General features: G+C 41.4%; 1 protein-coding gene across 1 annotated transcript in view; it reads left to right on the top strand.

Annotated features, from left to right (window-relative positions):
* Window positions 1–26,662, top strand: part of PSMD1 (proteasome 26S subunit, non-ATPase 1) — a 159,522-nt gene that overhangs the window by 7,840 nt on the left and 125,020 nt on the right. The window contains exons 2-9 of the mRNA XM_089685437.1: window positions 6,012–6,055; window positions 7,626–7,699; window positions 9,368–9,537; window positions 13,896–14,101; window positions 15,152–15,295; window positions 19,430–19,656; window positions 21,014–21,074; window positions 25,557–25,685. Of these exons, the coding sequence (XP_089541563.1) occupies window positions 6,012–6,055; window positions 7,626–7,699; window positions 9,368–9,537; window positions 13,896–14,101; window positions 15,152–15,295; window positions 19,430–19,656; window positions 21,014–21,074; window positions 25,557–25,685 (1,055 nt within the window). The remainder of the gene's footprint in view (window positions 1–6,011; window positions 6,056–7,625; window positions 7,700–9,367; window positions 9,538–13,895; window positions 14,102–15,151; window positions 15,296–19,429; window positions 19,657–21,013; window positions 21,075–25,556; window positions 25,686–26,662) is intronic.

Genomic DNA, 26,662 nt, shown 5'->3' with positions numbered 1-26,662 from the left:
CACCAGGGAAAGAATTCTTTGGTCATCCACCACAGTTGTTTTCCGTGGTCTTCCGGGTCTTTTGGTGTTGCTGAGCTCACCGGTGTGTTCCTTCTTTTTAAGAATGTTCCAAACAGTTGTTTTGGCCATGCCTAATGTGTTTGCTATCTCTTTGATGGGTTTGTTTTGTTTTTTCAGCCTAATGGAAATCCCCATACCACTGCCAGAACACAGCTCTCTATATTGTGTGTAGTTGATGCTACATAACTGTTTATATAGTGTTGATAGGTGCTGTGCTGGATACAGGCAGGGAGGGGAGGAGGATATAAACCGCGCAATGTTAAAAATATTACACATTTAAGTTGCCATAAAGCCTTTTTGTTTTTGAAAGCTCCAGACATTCCTAAAATCACCTTTGATCATGGTTTTGCTTAATTTTTTTTTTTTTTTATCTGAACAAGTAGATTGTCTTGAGGGACAAGTAGTTTGGGGCCCGATTTATTCCCTGGACAAGTAGTTTTTTAAAAAACTTCCACACCCTTGGGCCACGTCTATTAGTAATGGTAATAGTTAATTTTGGGCTTGGCCCAAACAAACTATTTAAAACCCTACTCCAAGTTAAGACTATTTTTTTGTAAACTAAATCTCCCTCCCACTGACCCAAGATACTTTGATCCTGGAGTGGGGCTTTAAAGTAAAAGGTAACTCAGATTTAGACTTCAGAGCCCAAATTTGGGCATGTTATGATTAAAAAATATAATTATCTTAATCGTGCAGTACAGGACATGGGAAAGGATTCCTCTACTATAGTAGTGGCATATACCCCACGGTCTTAGTCAATTTCTTTGTCCTGCACTGTACTCAGAAATTGAAGTTACAGGTACAGGTTCCTATTGCTGATGGAAAATGCAACGGTAGTCACACTTATGGCTCTCAGCCTCATCAGAACATTGTCAGACACCAGTTCCCAGGAGGCTGAGAGCCAGAACTGTGGCTGCTGCTGTAAATAAGAATGATGGCTTTCTTAAAAATCCCTTCATAAACTACAAAGGTGCTAAACATACTATAAAGAATTCTCATAAAAGGATAACTGAACACTGGTGTAAATAAGGTTGAGGGATTCAAATGAATAGCCTGCACTTCAAACTGACATTTTGCTATTTATAACGTTTAATGCAGCTGTCAGCAGTCTTCATGAAAGCCAAAAATGGTTTATGATGTACAGGCACACTTGGTTCTTCTTTTGCAATAATTACATATCCCTAGAAAATGAGTGGTGTGTTTAACAAAAAAAAAAAAAAAAAAAGTAATAATTTTTGGACAGTCTCAAATTCTTTCACCACTGTATTTATACTCAAAACTGAGCAGCAGGAAGGTTATGTTTGTAAGACCACTTTAACTTCTTTATGACCGCTCAACACATACAGTATCTCACAGAAGTGAGTACACCCCTCACATTTTTGTAAATATTTTTTCTTTTCATGTGACAACACTGAAGAAATGACACTTTGCTACAATGTAAAGTAGTGAGTTTACAGCTTGTATAACAGTGTAAATTTGCTGTCCCCTCAAAATAACACACAGCCATTAATGTCTAAACCGCTGGCAACAAAAGTGAGTACACCCCTAAGTGAAAATATCCAAATTGGGCCCAATTAGCCATTTTCCTTCCCCGGTGTCATGTGACTCGTTAGTGTTACAAGGTCTCAGATGTGAATGGGGAGCAGGTGTGTTAAATTTGGTGTTATCGCTCTCACTCTCTCATACTGGTCACTGGAAGTTCAACATGGCACCTCATGGAAAAGAACTCTGAGGGTCTGAAAAAAAAGAATTGTTGCTCTACATAAAGATGGCCTAGGCTGTAAGAAGATTGCCAAGACCCTGAAATTGAGCTGCAGCACAGTGGCCAAGACCATACAGCAGTTTAACAGGACAGGTTCCACTCAGAACAGGCCTCGCCGTGGTCGACCAAAGAAGTTGAGTGCACATGCTCAGTGTCATATCCAGAGGTTGTCTTTGGGAAATAGACGTATGAGTGCTGCCAGCCTTTCTGTAGAGATTGAAGGGTTGGGGGGTCATCCTGTCCGTGCTCAGACCATACGCCACACACTGCATCAAATTGGTCTGCATGGCTGTCCTCCCAGAAGGAAGCCTCTTCTAAAGATAATGCACAAGAAAGCCCGCAAACAGTTTGCTGAAGACAAGCAGACTAAGGACATGGATTACTGGAACCATATCCTGTGGTCTGATGAGACCAAAATAAATGTATTTGGTTCAGATGGTGTCAAGCTTGTGTGGCGGAAACCAGGTGAGGAGTACAAAGACAAGTGTGTCTTGCCTACAGTCAAGCATGGTGGTGGGAGTGTCATGGTCTGGGGCTGCATGAGTGCTGCCGGCACTGGGGAGCTACAGTGCATTGAGGGAACCATGAATGCCAACATGTACTGTGACATACTGAAGCAGAGCATGAACCCCTCCCTTGGGAGACTGGGCCGCAGGGCAGTATTCCAACATAACGACCCCAATCATACCTCCAAGATGACCACTGCCTTGCTAAAGAAGCTGAGGGTAAAGGTGATGGACTGGCCAAGCATGTATCCAGACCTAAACCCTATTGAGCATCTGTGGGGCTTCCTCAAACGGAAGGTGGAGAAGCACAAGGTCTCTGACATCCACCAGCTCTGTGATGTTGTCATGGAGGAGTGGAAGAGGACTCCAGTGGCAACCTGTGAAGCTCTGGTGAACTCCATGCCCAAGAGGGTTAAGACAGTGGTGGAAAATATTAGTGGCCACAGAAAATATTGACACCTTGGGCCCAATTTGGACATTTTCACTTAGGGGTGGAATCACTTTTGTTGCCAGCGGTTTACACATTATTGGCTGTGTGTTGAGTTATTTTGAGAGGACAGCAAATTTACACTGTTATACAAGCTGTACTCACTGTACACTCACTACTTTACATTGTAGCAAAGTGTCATTTCTTCAGTGTTGTCACATAAAAAATATAATAAAATATTTACAAAAATGTGAGCGGTGTACTCACTTCTGGGAGATATTGTATGTTCAGCACAGAAGGGTGGGCTTTCAAGTGGTTATAAAGGCTCAAGCTTTTTTAACTTCATGCAATTCTATACAAGAAGGTAAGAAACCTTTTCTGTGCAGCATCCCCCCCAATACCTAAGCCCCCTCTACATCCAGCGGTGTGCACTGGAGTCTCGGTTATCCCTGGACTCCTTCTCCTTATTGGCTGAGACAGCAGCGGGAGCCAATGGCTGTCACAGCCAGTGAGCCAATGAGAAGAGAGAGGGGTGGGGCAGAGCCACGGCTCCATGTGTGAATGGACATTTTTTTTTAATTTAAGACTTTGGTATCAGTTTAATGCCCACATTTTGCACATGTGCATTGCTGGGCGGCCAATGTTTATGTGCCAAAGACCAAGGTGTAAAAACAGCTTGCACTCTGGAGTAAAGATCAGTAGTTGATAGGGCCATCTCCCAATCCATGTGACCGCTGTAACAGTGGTCACATGATTGCCGATCCTTCCTGCCCCCCTGGGAGGTAAAAAGTATTTAAAGAGATTCTGGGGTGGGCAAGCAAGGATTAAAGTAAAACTAAACACAAAACATTTAAAAAAATTTTTTTTTATTATTTTGGATAGACTAATATCCCTTGTCATCTATGTATCCCATAGCAAAAACAGAAAGTAAAAGGAAATCCCTGGTTTTCACCTGAACTATTGTCCCCATAGGAAGATTTTTTTCCTCTCTTCCTGTTCTGGTGACAACCCATAATTTGGGATTTTTCACTTTTCACTCTGTGATAACAGTAAACATGACCAAGGAAGGGTTAATCTCCCTTTTCAGGTTGCACAGACAACAATAAAAACCTGACAGCTGTTCTAATCCCTCTCCACTCTATCTAATACTTAAAAAATGCCTTTATACTTTAATGTATTGCAGCTTACAAGTCCTAAAATAAGGTGGCTTTTTATAAGAACATTTTCAGCACATAGAGAACATATCTGATGATTATAACAGAGTGTCCTTGTCACTTCCTGTGAGAGACACTTTGGTGACAAGGACCAAGTTGTGTAAGTACTTGAATTGGACCTGGTGTCAGCCTCTGGCAGTCCCTGTAGAGCAGAGCTGGAGTGTGAAAGTAAGAATTAGTACAAGGAGCCAAACCGTTCAAGTGCTGAAAAGAAGCATGCGGCTAAGAAGAGAAAGCAGAGTAATAGAGAGATGAGCTCATCACTGTGCTGCTTCTCCTTTCATTGTCCAGATAAACTGGGGTGGGTCCAGGACAACCTGGGCTCAGAGGAAATGAGTTAAGAGATACTGACCATCAGAATTGCAATAGGAATGAGAATAGAGGCAGAAAAAAGTACAGTGTGGGAAATCTCTGTATTGAATGTGAATACTGCTGCAAAAGCTGCTGTTTTGTTATGTTATTTTTGGCTGGGGTTCTGCTTTAAGTGCAGTGTTTATCTAGATCAAACATGATGCAAAGACCATGATTTGCTGATGATAGTATGCATGGATGGGAGTTGGCTTTATTAACCAGTTGCCGACTGCAGATAGCCGGCTGCCGTCATATGACGTCCTCCCAGAACGCACTCTCCTGCACGCCCCCAGCGATCTCCGTGATTGCTGTGTCCTACGGACACAGCTGATCACGTGATGTGGTAAAAGGCCAATCACAGCGGCCTTTTACCACATGATCAATGACACGCTGATCACTGGGAAATGCAATTGCCGGTTCTCAGCTGCACTTTCCTTGCGCTGTCAGAGCGTGAGGAAAGTACTGCCAAGAACCGGCAGTTGCCAGAGCAGGGATCAGCACCGATCATCAGGGCACTGAGGATCGGTGCCCAGCAGTTTCACCCACCAGTTCTGCCCACCTGTGCCCTGCAGTGCTGCCCACCTGTGCCCTGCAGTGCCACCCATCTCTGCGCATCAGTGCCACCAGTCAGTGTCGCCCAGCATTTGCGCCAGTCAGTGCCCAGCAGTGCTGTTAGTAAGTGCCACCTATCAGTGCAGTCTCATCAATGCACATCAGTGAAGGAGAAAAACTACCTGTTTGCAAAATTTTATAATAGAAACAAAGAAATTTTTTTTTTCAAATTTTTTGCTCCTTTTTTGTTTATACCGCAAAAAATAAAACACCCAGAGGGGAGTAAATACCACCAAAGGAAAGCTCTGTTTCTGTGAAAAAAATTATAAAAATTTCATATGGGTATAATGTTGCATGACCGCGCAATTGTCATTCAAAGTGTGACCGCTCTGACAGCTGAAAATTGGCCTGGTAAGGAAGGGGGTATAAGTGCCCGATAGGCAAGTAGTTAAAGCTGAACTCCAGGGGAAAAAAAAAACCTTGTAGTGGGTTTCCCCTCACACTGCAAGAGTTTAATGCTTGTTTTTGTTTAGGGTACCAGGTAATTGGGTCTTTACATGCCTATCTCCTCACTCTCCCAGCAGTTGGCATTCAGGTTTTCTGCTTGATGCTCTGTTGGTGGGTTTCTTCACATACACTCAAGGGCTGTTGGCCCTGTATTGTACTTGATGATGTCAGAGTTCCTGTGACCACTAATGTGTCTTAGAGAAGAGGCTGTAAAAAAGAAGCTGAAACCCTCAGGACATTGGTTGTAAGTATTGAGGATGAATAGCATCACAGTGCCTGTAGATACAAGGGTCAATGTACAATCATTCTAAAGCTCTTTTACTGCTTGTTAAGAATATGTTAGGATTTTAATTTCCACAATATTGGTACAGGTTAATGTTACGAATCTAAATTACTTTGAAAGTGTGGTATATTGTTGGCTGCCACCAAGCTAACACTACGAAAGCGTTGAAAGTGTTGACATGATATGAATGGAGCTGTGTCTTCCTTAGACTTATGCTGTGTGATGTTTATAAAATGGAGACCAACACAGTATCCGGCTTTTATATAAACTAACAGTTTAGGTGAATAAAGGTTTGCTATGCAGAAATTTCAGTATGATCAGATAATTATACTGTTTTGTAATTTTCCAGCTGGTATTCTTTCCCTTCTTGATGAAGATGAGCCTCAGCTCAAGGTAAAACCATTCTTCAGTTTCATCTGTGTACTAAACCTGTTTATGAATAGTACTCACAGACACTTCTTTTATAAACTCCCTTGTTCCTCTAATCCTATTTATGAAATTTGATTCAGAGCAGCTGAAAAATGAGTGCTTTCTTAGGCTGCACATAACATCTCTTTAGTTTAACTACATTTTAAGATAGCAGATTTAGGAATTTTAGATTTATTGGTTAGCATTTTTTTAAAGCTTTACTGGAAGAGGATCTTCACCCAAGAGAGAAAAAATACTGTAGCTGCTGATTTTTAAAGTGTTACTAAACCCACAACAGTAAAATCAGTCTGTATATGCAGTAAAGCATGCTTGTTATACTCACTGTGGAACCTAAGGGGCTAATCCACTGCATTATGTAAAAAAGCCATTTGATCCTGACTTCTCTGCTCCTCTTGTTCAAATGTCCACATCTTATCTCCTGATAAGACAGACTGAACCGTAGCCATTCTGCACATGCTCAGTTTAGTGTGTATTGCTAGAGAGGTTTTTTTTCTTGGGAGAGTGCATTTGATCAGCTCAGGGCCAATCAGCACTGTCCAGACAGAGGTCAGGGGTTTTGCATCCTCCTAGAGCAGAAAGAAAACTCCTCCTACAAGCTTTAACCAGTGCTCTGCTGAACACTGATAGGAGTCACAAGACTGCTCTGTTTATATTTACTTAAATAATTGCACTTTCTTGCTTTGTGTATTGTGGGAGACCAGTATAGTGAATTTAGGGTTTTGGGTTTAGTAACACTTTAATAAAAGGACACTTACCTGTTCAGTCATTCAGTGCTGTCTTCACTTTGGCCCATGTTTCCCTGGTCTCTCGCTGACCTTTTTAGCGTGGGAAGCTGGCTGTGACTTTTTGAGGCTTCACAGTGCACATACGCGAGCCGCGCTGCACTTTGAATTGTCCTGCAGCCTTCTGGGACCTGTGTTGTCAGGCTGCCAAATGTGGTAGAGGAGGGGACAGGAGGACATAAAGCGTAACTTCCCTTTCAGGGTGAAAAGTGAGTGTCTGGGTAAAGAGACATTCTAGAGAGATGCTTGTTATGAGATTGAAGTCCCTATTTTATCAGAGAATGCTGTGACCAAAGAATGCAATACAGGTGAATTCTGCAAATGTTTAGTAGTACTTCAACATTCTGCATAAAATTATACTTCTGGCTCCCATAGCAGCTAGTCATGTGATCTGTTGCCTAGACTTTTCGATTTATAAATTTCAGCCAAAGGGGCTTAACTGTTCAGGCAGGGCTGCTGATTGGATTTCTGTGCCTAAACGGAAGTCCCTTTTTGGAGGTGATGTAACCGAATACCTAGGCATTTGGTATTTAGCTTGGTGCCATTGGAGTCAGGAGTAGTGTTTTCTGCATAAAGAGTAAGCCCTTTTTTTTTTTAATAAAGGAACATGATGATCAAGATTAGGGTGGGGGTAGATTACCTTGCAGGTTCACTTTAGGGGCAGAAATAAGTAAGAAATAAAAGTAGCATGTCATTACTCTGAGTACTCAATATTATCACTGTTCACTAAAACGTTTGTTCTTCCTTTGCAGGAGTTTGCCTTGCACAAGTTGAATTCCGTTGTTAATGATTTCTGGGCAGAGATATCTGAATCTGTGGATAAAATGTAAGACTTTGATTATGAAATCATTGACCTCTGTCTTCCTAACGCTGACAGATTTTACGGGATGGAATACATTCATGACCACTGCTAGACAGATTTATAAGCTGCTTCTCGTGTATATGTTAGGTTTTGGTGGAACAATGCCTAAAAATAGGTTTATCCTTTCGGTACACTAGGGTCAGATTTGATTCGACTCCACTTTATTCTGTTCATGACCGTGGCAGCAAAATCTTTTCTGCACCCTGTCCCTCGCCAAAGATCTCTATATATTGATATGATGGATACACTACTCACACACAGAGTTTATATATGTATCTATCTGTAATGCAGTGCTGGACACAATAACCAAAAGCAAGTCATATACACACAATACACAGGTAGCCACACACAGGTACTTTTAACCAGCATTTCCACCATTATTCTAAGCAGTGAGAGACCCTCTACCAAATGAACACTTGCCCTGGCACATCATAGCATTCACTCGGCACTCCCAAGAAATAACAGAATCCATCTGCAGTATTCTTGCACTGTCAAAACCTCCACTTTTATTATCACACGGCACAGGAGGATATATCTTATAGTCATCACAATCTGTATAATAACACACACCAATAATAATGTGAGCATTATAGCTTGAAATAGACACATCTTTTGACAGCGTTACAGCATAGAATGAATACATTACCAATTACAGGAAGGAACAGACCCCATCAGAACCATAATCCACAAGGGGTCGCGGAGAAGCTTTTAAGCACGACCAATTGATGAGCCCATGTAGCCTTGGCAAGAGTCCCAGCGTCCGAGCATTCCCCTTCACATAGGAAGGCCCCTACCCTGACCGCGTTCAAACTCTCAGTTTTAAGCCCTGTGTCTGGCAGCTTTCCCGAAGTTGGTGTGTGGGCGCCACACCCACTCTAGGAGTCGCTAGCAGAAAGGTTCCGTGAGGATATCAAAGTCATACCCAGCCACTACACCGAACAAACAACGTTATCTCGGAATATCACACTTTTGCTTCAAATCAGCTTCTTATCTACCCTAAACTGTAGTTAGATTTCTAACTTCTCAAACAAGCAGACATCTTTAAATGCACAAACAAGTTCTTATCTAATTCAAGCAGTCTGTGACATTTCTAGATGTCAAAAACATGTTCAATCCCACAAATACTTCTTATCTACTTTAAGCAGTCTAATGTCTTGTGACCTTTATGCAGGCCATAGACGGTTCGCTTATCGGGCGATTTTTCGTCTGAAAGAATAATTGGCTGATTTCCGCACTGTTAGTGGGCAATGGCATTGGCCGATTTTCGTGGTTCCTCCTCATTTCGTTTATCGGTCATGCTGGAAAATTTGTGAAAAACAGACAATTTTCGCAATCATTGGTGGCAACTTTGGTTTACAGAACGGACGATGTTTAGTTTTTCGGATAAAAAATCGGCCGATAAATGAACCATCTATGGCCTGCATTAGCCTAGAGAAATTATATCAATGTCATTTCTCATGCTCCTGGCATCTGGGCAATGGTGCTTTTATTGTAAAAATTACCCAAGAAACAAAGGGTTCAAGGTCAACACATTCCATAGGCATTACAATATCTCACACATATACCAATGATGCTTTTTTATGCTTTTCAGAAATATGTGCAGCTACTTACTAAATTGTGTTTCTTTAACAGTGAGGTGCTGTATGAAGATGAGAGTTTCAGAAGCAGGCAGTTTGCTGCCCTGGTTGCATCCAAAGTATTCTATCACCTTGGGGCTTTTGAAGAATCCCTTAACTATGCTCTGGGTGCTGGAGATCTGTTCAATGTGAATGACAATTCTGAGTATGTGGAGACTATTATAGGTAAGTTAAAATGTCATATTTGTCCCATTATAAAATACGGTAGTTATTAAGTACCCAAACATATGAAAGGTATGTAGTCTGTCATTTTTGATGGGCTTTCCTCCTTCATGTTTAGACTTTGTTTTATCCTCTTAGTTGAAATATCACCTCAAGCACCTGCTCTTCAATAATACAACTATTTTAGTGTTTGTGTGGTTCAGCCTTGCTTGAATAGTTGTGTTTTATTCTGTTGAAAACAGTGGTCTCCAAACTGTGGTTTGCAGGACACTTTGGGCCCGTTGCTTGCCTATATCTTGCCCTCAGGGCACTATTCATAACACTGATGCGAAGCACTATTCCTCTCACAGACACCAATGATTAGACGTCATTTCTTCCACTGACGCCAACAGTGGAGTATAATTCCTCCGACTGATACCAGCGATGGGGAACTTTTCCTTACATTGATATAAACGATGGAACACTATTCCTCCCACTGATACCAATGATGGGATAGTATTTCTTCCATTGACACGATTGAATGGCCATTATTCCTTCAACCAATACCAACAATGGGGCCATATTCCCCATTCTACTGACCACAGGCGCTTTTTTTTTTTTTTTTTCTTTTTCTTTTTCTTTTTTTTTTCTTTTGCTATACCACATCAGTTTCTGCCCCTTTAAAAGAAACCTATATTAAGGTGGACGGAAAGGCTTGCTTTCAGAGATCTTTCTTCTATCATGACCCCACTAACAATACAGTGTTCTGTTTAAAAGCTTTGCAGTCACGTGACAGGAGCAGTTTCAATGCAAATAAGATAGAAAAAAAACTTTTGAAGAGAATGTAAATCCAACATTTCATATTACTGATATGTGTCTGCTGTACCATGTACTTGTATGAAGAAATTTTCTGTTCTTTGTATTATTTCCTTTGTGTGAAATCCCTGGTGTTCCTGAGAATCCCTATGCTTTCCTATAAAAATACTGACCACATTAGGCAGGTGAACACTCCTTGGTCAGTTCTGTGCTGCAGTTATCTGACTTGTTCTGACATTCTTCTCTTGCACAGCCTTTTACTGAGAAGTTCAGTGGGCTGTTCCCCCCCCCCTCCCCCCAGCTCTTATACAGCTGAGAACAGAGGGTATGTGGTCACTTTAAAGAAAACACAATAGAAACACTTTTTTACAACTTTTTTTTTTAGTTTGCTTTGTTTAAGAAAAAAAACCACACGCACACACACTTGAACACCCTGTGATTTTGCAAGTTCTCCCACTTAGAAATCATGGAGGGGTCTGAAATTCATATTGTAGGTGCATTCCCACTCTGAGAGACAGAATTTAAAAAACAATTCAGGAAATCACATTGTATGATTTTTAAAGAATTTCTTTGTCTTGCACTGCTGAACATAAGTATTTGAACACCTGAGAAAATCAGTGTTAATATCTAGTACAGAAGCCTTTGTTTGCAATTACAGAGGTCAAGCGTTTCCTGTAGTTCTTGACCAGGTTTGCACACACCGCAACAGGGATTTTGGCCCACTCTTCCACACAGATCTCCTCTAGATCTGTCAGGTTTTGGGGCTGTCGCTGAGCAACACAGAGTTTCAGCTCCCTCCAAAGATGTTCTATTGGATTTAGGTTTGGAGACTGGCTAGGCCACTCCGGAACCTTGATATGCTTCTTACGGAGCCACTCCTTGGTTATCCTGGCTGTGTGCTTCGGGTCGTTGTCATGTTGGAAGACCCAGCCACGACCCATCTTCAATGCTCTGACTGAGGGAAGGAGGTTGTTGCTCAAAATCTCACAGTAAATGGCCCCATTCATCCTCTCCTTAATACAGTGCAGTCGTCCTTTCCCCTTCGCAGAAAAGCACCCCCAAAGCATGATGTTACCACCCCCATGCTTCACAGTAGGGTTGGTGTTCTTGGTATGCAACTCATCCGTTTTTTTTCCCTCCAAACACGACGAGTGAAGTTTTAGACCAAAAAGTTTTACTTTCGTCTCATCTGACCACATGACTTTCTCCCATGCCTCCTCTGGATCATCCAGATGGTCATTGGCAAACTTCAGACGGGCCTGGACATGTGATGACTTGAGCAGGGGAACCTTCCGTGCAATGCATGATTTGAAACCGTGACGGCGTAGTGTTCTACCGACAGTGACCTCTGAAACTGTGGCCCCAGCTCTCTTCATGTCATTGACCAGAAGCTCCCTTGTAGTTCTGGGCTGATTCCTCACCTTTCTTATCAGTGATACCCCACGAGGTGAGATCTTGCATGGAGCCCCAGCCTGAGGGAGACTGACAGTCGTCTTTAGTCTGTTGTTTCTAATCTAGACAACTGGCAATTAAGATAATGCATAATATAAACATTTTATTTATTACGCACACTAAGCAAAGGCTTAGTTTTTTTGGAATTCTACTTTAAGCAAGCATTAAAGTAATACTAAATGTGTACTATTTAATTTACATTGTCCCTTTTATTTCTGTGTGTGGATGATGGCACTGTAGTTATTAAAAAAAAAAAAAATCTAAGTACCTTTTTCCTAATCGATATGTAGCTGTCGCATGACCCAGATCTTTCCCAGCCTGTCTGCAGGGAAACAAAAGCAGGAGGAGCCTGTATTCCTCTGCTGCTGGTCACATGTTCAAAATAGAAAAAAGCAGCCTTTGGAATACACAGTAAAAATAAAATCAATAAACAGTTTTAAATTGGCATACAAATATATATTCAAAATCAAATCTTAATTATTTTGTGGAAATTGCATGGTGTGGGTGGAATTCTGCAAGTCACAGGCTGTGTCATGCCCCTCCAGCCTGTGTCCTAGAAGAAGAGGGAGGTGAAACAACCATTAATCTATATGTAATATCCCACTCCCATTGTGTTTAGCTGGCTAGTGAGCGTGGAGGAGGAGGGAGAGGGTGCGCTGTCATTCATCACTGTGTATACGCCCACATGTGTGACTCTAGTTACACGGGCTGCTCACATGTGATAAGGAGGAAATGCTCAGCATAGAAACCCACTGAAACCTGAGCGTGTGCAGAGTTGCCTCTACAGCTGCAAAATCCTTACCTGAATTGGGGACATGGACAGAAGGTGGAGATAGAGAGCAGTAGGATTAACCAGGTTCTTTGCAGAATAGTGACTGAGTATGAACAGCATGTAATGTAGCATTCATTGACCCGTTTTTTTGATGTGGGTTTAGTGACACTTAAAGGATTCTTGAACACACACGTTTGAACATTATTATTATACAGTATTTATATAGCGCTAAAAGGTTTGCTCAGCGCTGTACAATATAGTGGGGGACAGTACATGAGACAATACAGTAACAGAACAAAACACCAGGGGTTTCAAGGGCCCTGCTCTTTCAGTATTCCTGGAAAAACTTTCTTGCATTGATTGTATGTACACAAGCAAAATAAATTCTAGCTCTCAGAATAGAATTTTGACCTCTTAAAATTAACATTTTCCACACGTACGCAAATATTTGCACACATTTCCACTCGTACGTTCGTGTAACACTGGCCGTCACTGTTCAGTTTTTAGGCAGCATTATGCAAGAGGCTTAAAGCTTATGATGTCACCTCCCCTTAATATACTAGTTCCCTGGCTTTCATGATGATGCATGCACTTTCTTATGCATTGACCCAGGGCAAGTTTGCATATCAGGAATTCTGATTTCACTTGTTGCATGCTTGTTTCAGGTCAGTGTTATTTACATGTGTATTTTTCAAAGTAGGTAAGCAGTGGCAGACTAAGAATATTTCTGTTATTACAGGTGTTTTTATGGAGGGGATGAGTGGAGTACCTTTTTAGAATCCTTGTCAGGAATTTGTTGTGTGTTGTATTAATATGGGAGATTAATTCTTACTACTTGTATTTGTGCTTTTGAAAGACCGTTAACAAAAACAGGTATTACAGCCTCTTAAGTTTTTATTCCTGTCTGTTTTCTGTATCCTGACAACACCTTTTGTCTTTCTGACCAAAGGGACATGTAATAGGAAATGTCACTGATGTGTCGACAGGCAGCAGGTTTCTAACTCCTCTCCACAATCCAGAACTTAGTTTTGAATTTTTGGCTGGAGTTGTTCTTTGGCTGATTTTAAAGTCAAATGTCCTTGCCAATTCCATATTGTTTCACACATACTCTAGAGTCAGTACAGGTAGAAGCTGGTTAATCTGCCATTGTACTTATGGCATTTAGGTTTTTCCTGTAATGTAATAAAGTAGAATACACCAGGACTAAAAATCTTTTATTTGTACTGTGTCCAATGCATTATTAAACAAACCTAAAAACCTATTTTTCATTTTCTGTAACAATAAATCAGAGATACTAAAATGTCCTGCATAAGGTTAAATGTTTACCTTTTACTTTTTGCAGCAAAATGCATTGACCATTACACCAAGCAATGTGTAGAGAACGCTGATCTCCCAGAGGGAGAGAAGAAACCTATAGATGAACGCTTAGAGGGCATTGTTAACAAAATGTTCCAGCGCTGCCTTGATGATCACAAATACAAACAGGCCATTGGTATTGCATTAGAAACTCGTCGACTGGATGTCTTTCAGAAAACCATTTTAGAATCGGTGAGGCCCAGCCTACATTTTCACAAATGTTTAATAATAGTTACTCTCAACATTTGTATTGGGATTGTATAAATCTAACATTACCCTTTCTCCAGATTGCCTGTGCTTTGTCCAAATGTGCCTCTGTTGCTCCTCCAGTGGAGTGGAGACACCATAGGACATGAAGTATGTTACCTGCTGGATCATCAGGTGAAAATGAAGTGGGGGGATGCAAAAAATCCAAAAAATAAAGAAAACCACCATTTTCAACCCTCTCCTTTCCACTTACATATGGCCATATGTCAACAGTGGGGAGGAGGGGGGGGGTAGGTTAATAAGCATTATTGGCTGCTACAGGCCTAAAATGGTTTTTTTTTTTTTTTTTAAAGTGTGCAAAAACATCTGTCAGCAAAAGTGTTGAAGTTGACGTTTTAATAAAAAACTTTTTTTTTTTTTAACATAAGTCTCTTCTACCCTCAGATATCTCACACTGGTGATTTTCCTGTGCTGCTTGAATGTATATGAGGGGCTGCACTTGTGACAGGCAGTCATCAAGCATTGACTAGGACTACCCTTTCCACCCCCATTCATAGAAGCCATGCTATCAGTTCCCACAATGGAAAGCTCTCTGCAAATGGAGGCGGCAGACCGTATCTGCCTGTCCTCCATTCATACTGCGCCGTTCATTGTGGGAACTGATAGTATGGCCCCTGTGAATGAAGCACAGAGGCGGAAAGGGTGGGCGCAGTAGGCACTTAAGTGCTTATTACAGTTGCAGCTGCCCATATTAACTGCTACAGAACCAGAAGATCACTGCTGCAGGGGTATCTGAGGGCAGAGAACTTCAGATTTTACCAAGCACTGCAGCCGCCAGCACAGGGGACTCCTCATTCATGGTAAGTACAGCACCGGGTTAAAAGTTTCGGCTTTTAGGATTTGTAAGCTGCAGTATATACAATTCTTATTTTTGTATTTAATACTGATTTTTAAACATGTTATGATAAGTAAGTTAGACTGCATTGTCTTTAAAATATTGATGAGTGTTCATAGTGTTTATATATTGTTTCGCAGAATGATGTCCCAGGAATGCTTGCATACAGCTTAAAGGTCTGCATGTCATTAATGCAGAACAAACAGTTTAGAAATAAAGTCCTTAGGGTCTTGGTGCAGATCTACATGAACCTGGAGAAACCTGACTTTATCAACGTATGCCAGGTAATCTTATTACATATCTAATATTACCCTTAACCTGCCAGCATGTGAGAGAAATTTCTGCAAAGTGCATGCTTCCTATCTTTGGATTCCAAGTCAAAGCATCTGGTGTATCCTTCAGTCAGGGTGGGGAGTGTTGTCAACTATTTAAAGAATTTGTCTTAACACTTGCTCTTGCTATAACATCATTGATACACCATATTTTTTGTAATTTGTTCAAAAAGACCTATACCTTTCAATCTTCAAGCACCTATGGTTTTCTAAAACACCCCTAAAATCAAAATGTAGATTTCTTGAAATCACAGAAAATAGTGGTGTTTTTATACAGTGGTGGGTATGTGTTGTGTTAAAAGAATAATTAAAAAAAGTCCACATTATACGTCATAAAGATTGGAATTGTAAAGCATACTGATTGATGATGGTTTTGACTTGCGTGCATATTTTGATCTGTTAATCTGTAACTGTTTTTTGTTATGGCAATACAAAACGTTTAAAAAAAAATATATATTTTTTTATTAGTCCACATCAAGTGGTGATTAACTAAATAGAGGGTCTCGCGTATGGCCATTGTCCAAAGGAATGCACAATCCCATATCTGCTTAAAAACTGTCCTGTGCCATTTTGACGAGGCAGCACACTTCACCTTTCAGATGGTTCACATCTGTGCTTTGTGGTGCACCAACCGATGCAGCTGTGTTTGTGCATTGTGGTGCATTTAGATCTGTTTTTAGTTCTTGCAGCAATGTTTGGTAAATGCTCAGTTTTACATGCGTTACTGCAACTCACTTGTCTGAAAAGGCAGTAGAACAGAAAGTACTATAAATTCTGTTTTAAAAATATGGGTTTTTGGTAATGTGTGTTTGTTACAATGCTCAGTTGGATGATTGGACATGAGGTGCATTGCTGTGCCAGTCATTTTGAATGCACCTGTATTACAGCTCTCCACAACACACAAATGGGATCAGTTTCACAGATGGATGTGTAGTGAGATTTTCCCCTAACTTCCAGTTGTTTACTAAGTATCTGGGTTATTTCTGCAGGCTGGGTCCACATTGGCAGATTTAAGACACTGATCAAATAACCTCCTCATTAGTGGGTAGAAAGCAGAACAATAATACACTACTAACAATTGTTGATGCTAACACAATAGCAATGTAGAATTCAGAGAGGAGCTGCCTCCTTGTCTGGTTGTACACATATGCTGAGCCACTGTTGTAAATCAGCAGTTTGTATGGGCTGCCAGTGGGGCCACTAATAAGGAGGAGATAGGAGGGCAGCAGTAAAAAAAATTGGCTGAATCTCGTGAAGAGGAAAATGACCTGTAGCTGCTGGCATTTGTTTTATTTCTCTCCCTGGAGTCCAGAAGCACAGCAGTTCCAGAGTTCCAAATTGCAGAGCTATGGAAGTGTATGTCAAGCAGACAAACCATTCATCTTTGTGATTTGCAGTTTCCTGGACTATTTGTTTCAGGACCCCTTGTATCTAACTTGTTTGAGCATGTATAGATGTTCTTTAATGAGTGGAGTTTTGCCAACTGCCCAGTGTCAGGGATTGGGCAGAGGTTTTAAAATATTAACTCTTCCAGTTTTTTAAAAATTAAAAAAACAAACTTGTTATACCTACCTGCTCTTTTTTTTACACAGAGCAGCCCTGATCCGCTTTTGGGGTCCCACATTGGCACTCTGGGCCCCTCCTCTTCTCCGTGTGCCACCATAGGAAGCTGCTTCCTATGGTGGCAGCCATGTGGACTCGCTCCTGAGCCCTGCTGTCTGTGTCTATTGACATAGACAGAGGAGCTCAGCCCCGTACCCCGCTCCCTTGTCATAGCCAATGGCTCTCTCTGCTATCAATCTGCCCACTGAGGAGGGAGAGAGCCAGGAGAGCTGCTGTTCTCATGCACATCGCTGGATCGAGATCGGGTTTAGGTAAGTAAATAGAGGGGGGTTGGGACAGGGGGATCTTTTGCAACAGAAGATATTTTTTACTTTAATGCATAGAACACATTAAGATATAAAAAAACCTTCAAGCTTTAGAACCACTTTAACCGCTTCCCAACTGCGCTAAAGCCGAAAGACTGCTACAGCACGGTTGTCCAGTTTTGGGAGGGCGTCCATATATGTCCTCCCAGAACGCACCCCCAGCAGTGCGCACCTGGCGTTGTCGGAGATCGCTGTGTCCTATGGACAGATCTGATCACATGATAAGGTAAAAGGCCAATCACAGTGGCCTTTTACCACTTGATCAGCTGTGTCCAATACCACAGCAGATCACAAAGTAAATACAGTTGCCGATTGTCAACCGGCAAATGTGACTGGAGATCTGCACTGATCAGTGCCGCCCGTCAGTGCCTCCAGTCGCTATTAGTCAGTGCCGCCTGTCAGTGCCCATCATTGCTGCATATCAGTGCATTATCTGTGCCTCCAAATCTATGCTCACAAGTGCCGACTCATCAGTGCTGCCTCATCAGTGCCCATCAGTGCTGCCTCATCAGTGCCCATCAGTGCTACCTATCAGTACCGCCTATCAATGCCCACCAGTGCTGCCTATCAGTGCAGCCTCATCAATGCACATCAGTGAAGGAGAAAAATTACCTGTTTGCAAAATTTTAAAGTAAAGAAAACTTTTTTTTTTTTCCTAATTTCTTGCTCTTTTTCATTTACAGTGCAAAAAATAAAAACCCCAATGGTGATTAAATAAGACCAAAAGAGAGCTCTTTTTGTGTGGAAAAAAAAAAAAAAGTTCATATTGGTACAGTGTTGCATGACCGCACAATTGTAATTCAAATTGCGACAGCACTGAAAGCTGAAAATTGGCCTGGGCACGAAGGGGGTGAAAGTGCCCGTTAGGCAAGTGGTTAAGGGACCGGAAAGGCAAAGTATACAGTGTGCACTCTGCCCACCATTGTGGAAGTGGCTAAGCTTATTGGATTTATAGAAATTGCAAAGAATGGGTGAAGTTGGCTAGATGAAAAAAAGCTTAGAGATAGAAAAACACAATCTGATCCTCCAACTGATGAAGCATAACAGATTGCGTTTTAGAGCCATGTTCTGTATGTGTTAAAGACAAATACAGACATTTGCCATTTGAGCCATCTCTCACTATTGCATGGGCCTTTCATTGGTGAGTTTTCATTTTTTCCTCAACTTCATCTTTTAGTTTTGATTGTTGCTTGTGCACCAAAGCTTGTAAAATCTAATGGCTGTGCCATCCAGTTCATGTGTACAGCTTCACAATGCACTTGTTAGCGTGGTTGAACAAGAAGTTCAAACTGACAGGATAGCTGTTCGGTGTAAACAAAAGCTTCCATGAATACATGTCTTTCATTAAATACAGTAATTGCACTATTGTGGTCTACAAGGCATTTTCTTACACAGATGTTTGTAAACCCTAGACAATGGGTCATGTTTCTAGCACTGTTTCAGGAGATTATAAAAGCTCCAAATACTGTACTGCTTGTATATTGTGGCACCTTTTGCTAGTTCATCTGCTGTATCAGTTTGGCTCTGGATGCTGTTTGCTTGCTTTAAAGCCCTTGCACTCTATTCTTCATCTTTTCAAATGAAGTACTAAGCCTCATACTAGGCTGTATTGGTGTCCTTCCCCTTCCCAAAACACTTACCTGACCCTTCCACTGATCCGGCACTGTTCCATTTTCAGCACAGCTGCTCCCTCTCCATAGTCTCACAGGAGACTCTGAGAGCAGCGGGAACCCAGGCTCCTGCTGCTGTCATTCAAATCCTGCGAGGAGGGGGCATGGCCAAGCTTTGTGTGTCTATTGACGTACACAGCCCGCCTCAGGAGTATGCCCCTTGCATGGGAGCTTCCTCCGCACACAGTTTGCTGAGGGGGCACTCGGAGGAACGAGCAGAGAGCACAGTCAGGGGACCTCCAAAAGGGAGGTAAGCCACAGCTTTTTGCAATATCGTTGCACAGAGCAGGCAAATATAACCTCTTTTTTTTTATTTTTATAAATAGTAATTGATTAGTAATTCAGTAAAAATTTAGTACATTTTTATTTTTAATAGCCCTCAGTAATGGAGCACCTCATCTATCTGATTAGAGATGCAAAGATACTTGGGAAATTGCACTTTTTGTTTTCTTTCCTTATCTTATATTTGATCTTTTTTCTTTTCACAGTGCCTCATTTTCCTGGATGACCCCCAAGCTGTTAGTGATATACTGGAGAAGCTGGTGAAGGAGGATAACCTGCTCATGGCTTACCAGATATGCTTTGACTTGTATGAGAGCGCCAGTCAACAGTTCCTGTCTTCAGTCATACAGAATCTCCGTACGGTTGGAGCCCCTATTCCTTCAGTTCCAGGTTCTACCAACACTGGCACAGTTCCTAGTGTTTCCAAAGAGAGGTAGGAATCTCAAGAGTGAAACCTCCTGCACTCAGGTGTGGTGCCTACAACTGGGACAGATTTTCAGCTTGACTGGTCTTTCAGGAGTAACGCACAAATGTCTACTGCCCTCTCAGGACTGTGGGCATCCTTGCACATACTACAAAACAACAAAAGAGAGGGCTTACTGATCTAGTGCATTACCTTCACTCAGTTTTACTACAAATGAATAACAAGTGGATACTCACAAACGCATGTCATGCACAAACCAAGTTTGGCTCTGAGGAAGAGGGCATGACTCTCAAAACACATTAGCTGTTTCTGGAAGCTATGAGGTTTTCCCATTCCATCAACCGAGTACTGTGGATTTGGTGGTGGTCTCGTTTGTATCTGTAGATATGCTCGTGCATGGCATGAGTTTGTGAGTATCCACTTTTTATTTTTTTTTAATGAGATTGAGTTACAGTAATGCACTAGGTCAGTGTGCCCTCTCTTTTGTTTTGCGGAATCTCATGAGTAGCAGGTGTTCTTTCAAATAATTCAGATATCATGTTTTACAATAACATTTAGCACTTCATAATAGTTTTAATAAATATGGGCGGTCTGATAAATAGAAATTGGAAAATGATCTTGTCAGATCAGGGAAGTTTAAAGCCCTATCATCCCTAATCTACACTGGGCCCATTTATGGCACCACTCTGTGCCGTGATAAAGTGACACCTGTGCGTGTGCATGGTATCATAAATGTGGCCTAGCTATTTATGCAGCCAGAGGGAACCCAGAAGAAATATGGTGTGCACATTTTTAATGGTCCCAGGAGGTATTTGCACAGCATATTAGTACTTTATGGCAGACTTACCTGTCAAAGGAAGTCCTCCAACACTACTCTGTCATCGTTCTGTCCCAAGCGCTTCAATCTTCTCCCAGTCTTCTTTCCAGGTTCACTCTGTTCGGCCAGTTAAATGGCTGGGCCAATTTGATGTCACTCCCATGCATATGCACAGGTAGTCACTTAATCACGGGACAGAGCGATGCCGTAAATGGGCTCCGTGTACGTTACTGCTGCAGGGCTTTAACTTTCTCTAATCTCTATAACAAGATCACATTTTAAGATTAGAATGTTAGCGATTTGCTTGGGCAACAGCTTATAACTACAATATTAGGCTTTTTCCATTTATATAAAGTAAAGCAGGTGTAATTTTGTAGGGTTTTTTTTTTTTTTTGCAGTTTTTGTACTATTGCAGTTATCCATGATTGACTGAATACACAATAGACTTTTCTTTGTTTGCTATTCATTCATGGATGACTTTCTTTTCAGTTATTTTATTCCGGTTTAATTTCCTGTTCTGTGTTGGATAAACGTTTGTAATGTTTACAGTGAACCAATGGAAACAGAAGACAAAGCTGTCAGCACAACAGGCAGCAAATCAACAGATGCGGTTAGTGTCAATTTTTTTATGCACATCACTAATTGCATTGAAAACGGTTTCTAATATTTTATGTATTTCAATCAGGAATTTTGTGTTGCAGTGTAGCTTACTGAATATAGTTGCTGAGTTTTTACACTTTTTTTCACATCCATATTTTTACACATTTGCAGTACATGTCTGGCAACCTTTTGTACATCTCTTAAGTGGTAAGGTCTATAAAAGCCCACTCCTGTGTGTTTCTGCACATGTAGGTGAAACTAGCTTTTCTACCAAGAAGGCTGATTCATGTGCTCTGCTGACCCTTGCCATGCAATGCTGGCTTCGTAAAAACAGGCAATCAAAATTCTAACTTTCTTCATTGACTGTACTTATAAAACATTTGAGTTGTTCTGACTTTTTTGATACCTTGGCTCCTGAATAAAAGGGTTGTATAGGCTAGACATTTTTTACCTTAATGCAGTCCCTGTGCAGTGCTACCACGGTTTACGAATGCCTCGGTTAATGTAATTTTTGGTTTACGAATGAAAATCCATTGAAAATAATGCCTCGGTTTACAAATTTTTTTCTCTCTCTCATGAGAGGGTGCTTTGGCCCAAAGCACCTTGTCCCCATGCTGATGGGGACAAGGGCCTCTTCCCCCACAACCCTGGCCGGTGGTTGTGGAGGTCTGTGGGCAGGGGGCTTATCGGAATCTGGAAGGCCCCTTTTAACATGGGGGGCCCCCAGATCCCGTCCCCCTCCCCCAAAGCACCTTGTTACCACAACCCTGGCTGGTGGTTGTGGGGGTCTGTGGGCAGGGGGCTTATCGGAATTTGGAAGCCCCCTTTAACATGGGGGGCCCCCAGATGCCTCCCCCCCCAAGTGATTGAGTATGGGGTACATGGTATCGCTGCCCATTCACAAAAAAAGTGTAGTGTGAAAAAAAAACCAGGACACGGTCTTTGACAAGTTCTTTATATAAAAAAAAAAAAAAAACGAAAAGAATGTCCCCCGCAGTAGATCCAACGTCGATCACGATGCCCGCCGAAAAAAAAAAAGGTTCCGTTCCCGACAACGGCTTCCAGCCTTCTGCCTCTGAGCTGGCTTGACAGTTCTTAAATATATAAGGGACGGGGACATCACGCATGTGACTCCACTCCATGTGACATCAGTGATGTCAAATGGGGGGGGTCACTTGGGGGACATTCTTTTCATTGTTGTTCTTTTAATAAAGGATTTGTCAAAGACCGTGCCCTGCCTTTTTTTCACACTACACTTTTTGTGTTTTTGTGAATGGGTATCGGTACCATGTACCCCATACTCATTCACATGGGAAGGGGGGACCGGGATCTGGGGGCCCCCTTGTTAAAGGGGCTTCTAGATTCCGATAAGCTCCCTGCCCACAGACCCCCACATCCACTGGCCAGGGTTGTGGGGAAGAGGCCCTTGTCTCCATCAGCACAGGGACAAGGTGCTTTGGGGGGGGGGGAGCCCCCTGCTCCAAAGCACCCCCCTCATGTTGAGGGCATGTGGCCTGGTATGGTTCAGGATTGGGGGGGGGGCTTTTTCGTTTCAGCCCCCCCCCCTTTCCTGACCTGCCAGGCTGCATGCTCGGATAAGGGTCTGGTATGGAATTTGGGGATGGACGGACCCCCACGCCATTTTTTTATTTTTTTTTTACATTTTGACATGGGAGTTCCCCTCAAAATCCATACCAGACCTGAAGGGCGTGGTATGGATGGGGGGGGAGACCCCATGCCGTTTTTTAAATTCATTTTTTTAAATTGCTGGCAATTCTTTTACATTCAGCTGTCGGTGGGGAACCCCGCTGACAGCTGAAACATTAGCCTCCCTGGAGGTATTCCCGAGTGTAGCTCGGGGTAAAGTTTCAGTACCACAAGCGGTAACCCCGAGATACACTCGGGTTTACCATGCGGCGCTGCTCCGGGATCCCTCGATCACTTACCTTGTCCTGCGCTCCTGTAATGTCCCTCCTGCAGTGTCCCCTGTAATGTCCTCCGGCGGATGCCGGCATCTGTCATCTGGGTTCCGTTCCCTGTGAGCGTCGGGACGTACGGGGATGGAACTGGTGGGAAATTTGAAAATGACAAAAAGTGACATTCACTAAAGTCACATAGTAAAACATTACTGTATCAAAGCATTTCACATACATTTTGTCCCTAGTGCTTTGTCCTGTACCCTGCCTGCATTTTGACTGTTCTTTCTGAGAAACGTCCATGGCGTCCAAAGAGCGTCCCTTTAGGCCAAGAGCGGTTTTAGACCAGCTAGAGAACAGTGATAGTAAATTAGAACTACTTGTAGAATTGAGTGATAATGATTCGTGGGGAAATTCGTCATCAGACACTGAAAATGATTTTGCGACTTTGCTCAGTGATGTGCGAATTTGGTGCTATATTTCAAATTTCAGTGTTTTTGGTTTGATTATATTATTGAATTAAATTTATTATTATATTATTTTTTATGATTATTAAATTATAATTTATGATTTCGTGTTTCAAATTTTACCATACCCGGGATGTTTACTAGACTCTTGTTCGGACAGATTTCAGTGAGTTATTCCTAAAAATTACAGCCTACAATAAAAAAAATACATATTTCCATGCAAAAAAAGTACCGCTTTGAGCACAGAAATATGGACATAATCAGACCGCTAGGGAGGTTAACACATGGTTGTCACTACTAAAATACCACATGACTTGTTAAAATAGCTCATGCGGTATTTTAGTAGCGTTTACTTTTTAATTGGTTTTCATTGCATTCCTATGGGAAACGGCGTTTTCGGTTTCCAAATTTTTCGCTATGCAAAAAGTCCTGCAGAACGAATTAAATTCATAAACTGAGGTATTACTGTATTAAGATAAAAAAATCTCCCAATGTGTCAATGGATTGACGCAGTCCGACTGGGGAGCGAACTCTCTGGTGTGCCCCCATTGGAAGCGGTGGAGGAGGAGTGGAGAGCACAGTCAGGGGACCCCAGAAGAGGAGATTCTGGGTTTCTCTGTGCAGTACATTTCACAAAGCAGGTAAGTATACCATTTTTATTTTTTTTTTAAAAAGTTAGACTTTACAACTGCTTTAAGGGCCAATTCACAACACAAAAACATCTTTCAGATTTGTTCCGTTTGCTTTTCTGCATGCGCTTTTAACGTGTTTTTGATGCGTTTCTGGATGCATTCCAGATGTTCTTTTTTGGGTCATTTCAATTGCAAAATCTTTATTTTCTTCAAGACAATGCTTCTGGGTCACTTTTCCTGTCAGATCACTTCCTGTTTATGATTTGGAAGTGTCCTTTGCATGCTGTGTGCTGCTGAGAAGATGTCTGCACTGGCAGGCTTATTCATGGTTATGAATTGCCATTGCACTGCTGAGACTGCAAGTCTGCAAGGGATGGCGTTATTTGGTACATCCACTGTTGATTGAGCCTATTGGTGTCCAGATACAGCTTTCTATGCTCCATTTTGTCTAGATGGTCATGTGACCACAAGAGGATCATGGGAGGAATTAAAATACATTTTTCATGTCATTGTAGTGGTGTCCGGTGCTTTTTGTATGCTTTCCAGTATAGTTCTGAGCAGGAAAAAAGTAGCAAGTTGTACTTTTTTGATGCAGAAAAAATACACTACACTGCATGTGGTGTGAACCGGCCCTTTATCCAAAGCAACCACTGCAACCCATTTAGTTACCTGTTATAATGTAAGAATGTTATGTTTTATACTTGCTATGCAAAACCTGACACCATTTTGCCATAAAGATGAAAATTTGATACAGCACGTGTGCTGCCAAATAAGACCCATTGAAATAAAAGGACAGTGCAGCAACTGAGTGTAATGTTTGCGGCGGGCTTTCACAAATTGAAATAGCCAATCAGAAGGCAATGTATTGTCTCTGAGCCAATTGTCAACCAGCTCTGACAAGTTATCCACTGCGGATTGCTTTTCATAGGTGTGTTAAGAAGTGGCACATGTGTAAATGAGGTCTTAGGGACACGCTGCTGCTTTTTTTTAGTTAATGCATACACTGAGTTGATGCTAAAGCAGTTTTGTCTTTCATAAAACTACCTTTGAATCATGAGGATCTTAGTGTGCATAGTGTAGAGCACAAATCTATTTTAAAAATGCATCCAATGTTATTATGCTTAGGCCACAGTTAAAATAATAGCCATTTAAAAATCCATGGGAGCACTTCCAAGATGATTTTATTGTGCACTTGCCAACAGTCTTGCAGGATGAAAAGAATAGCTAAAATCAACAGTTTTTTTTCTTTTCTTTGAGAAAACATTGCTCAAGTCTCCATTTATCTTCAGGCTGGTTATGTGGTCAAATAGAATGATCAACTAACCTGTCCTCTGACCCTCTCATTCAGCAGAGATAACTAGATTTTATGACTTGAGGAACAGTTAGAATTTTTGGGATAGTGTTAGCATTTAATTTTTTTTTATTTGCTTGAAATATCAACAAATATCTTATGCTGCATCTTTTCCTATGTCTTTAGAGTCCTGAGCCTAAAGACCAGATTTCAAAAATGATAAAGATCTTAAGTGGAGAAATGGCTATAGAACTACACTTGCAATTTTTGATACGGAATAACAACACAGACTTGATGATCCTGAAGAACACGAAGGTTTGTTAGATTGTGACATGACTGACTTCATTTTATGTAAAAATGCATTGCACGAGGCTGCCTGGTTGACTTGGTTTGGGAATCTGCATAATTTTTGTAGGGTTAAAAATACAAGTATGTGCAATAATTATACAGTGCATTCATAAATTATTCAGACCCTCTTCACTTTTTTTCAGTTGTCATGTTGCAGCCTGATACTACAGTTGTTTAAATTCATTTGTATTCTCATTAATCTACACTCAGTACCTCATAATGACAATGGGAAAATGGAATTGTAGAAATGTCTGTAAATTTATTAGAAAGAAAAAACTTAAATATCACATGTACTTAAGTATCCAGAACCTTTGCTCAGTACTTTGTTGAAGCACCTTTTGGCAGCAATTACAGTTTTCAGTCTTTTTGGGTGTGATGTGAAAAAATTTGCACACCTGGATGGGGGGATTTTCTGCTGTTCTTCTTTGCAAGTTCTCTCAAGCTCAGTCAGGTCGGATGGGGACAGTCATTTTCAGGTCTCCAAAGATGTTCAATAGGGTTCAAGTCAGGACTTTGGCTGGACCACACTAGGACAGTCACAGAGTGGTCCTTAGGCCACTCCTGTGTTGTCTTGTCTATGTGCTTAGGATCACCCACATGGAAGAAAAATATATTTGGTATTTATTTTAAAAATACTCTTCCCAAATATTTTGACATATACTACTTTGTGTGTATATATATATATATATATATATATATATATATATATATATTAATATTAAATATGGCCAAAATTGTAGCATTTCAAATATATTTTTCTTCCATATGGGCATTGTCGTGTTGGAAGGTGAACAATCGGCTCATTCTGAGGTCCTGAGCGCTGTGGAACAGTTTTAATTGAGGGTATCTCTGTACTTTGTTACATTCAGTTTTCCCTCAACCCTGAGCAGTTTCCCAGTCCCTGCTGTTGAAAAACACCCCCACAGCATGATGCTGCCACAACC

Source organism: Staurois parvus, unplaced genomic scaffold (genome assembly GCF_062004578.1).
Source record: "Staurois parvus isolate SC_StPar_1 unplaced genomic scaffold, SC_StPar_1.0 ptg000376l, whole genome shotgun sequence".
Taxonomy (NCBI): domain Eukaryota; kingdom Metazoa; phylum Chordata; class Amphibia; order Anura; family Ranidae; genus Staurois; species Staurois parvus.
This window is presented reverse-complemented; position numbering and strand designations above follow the sequence as displayed.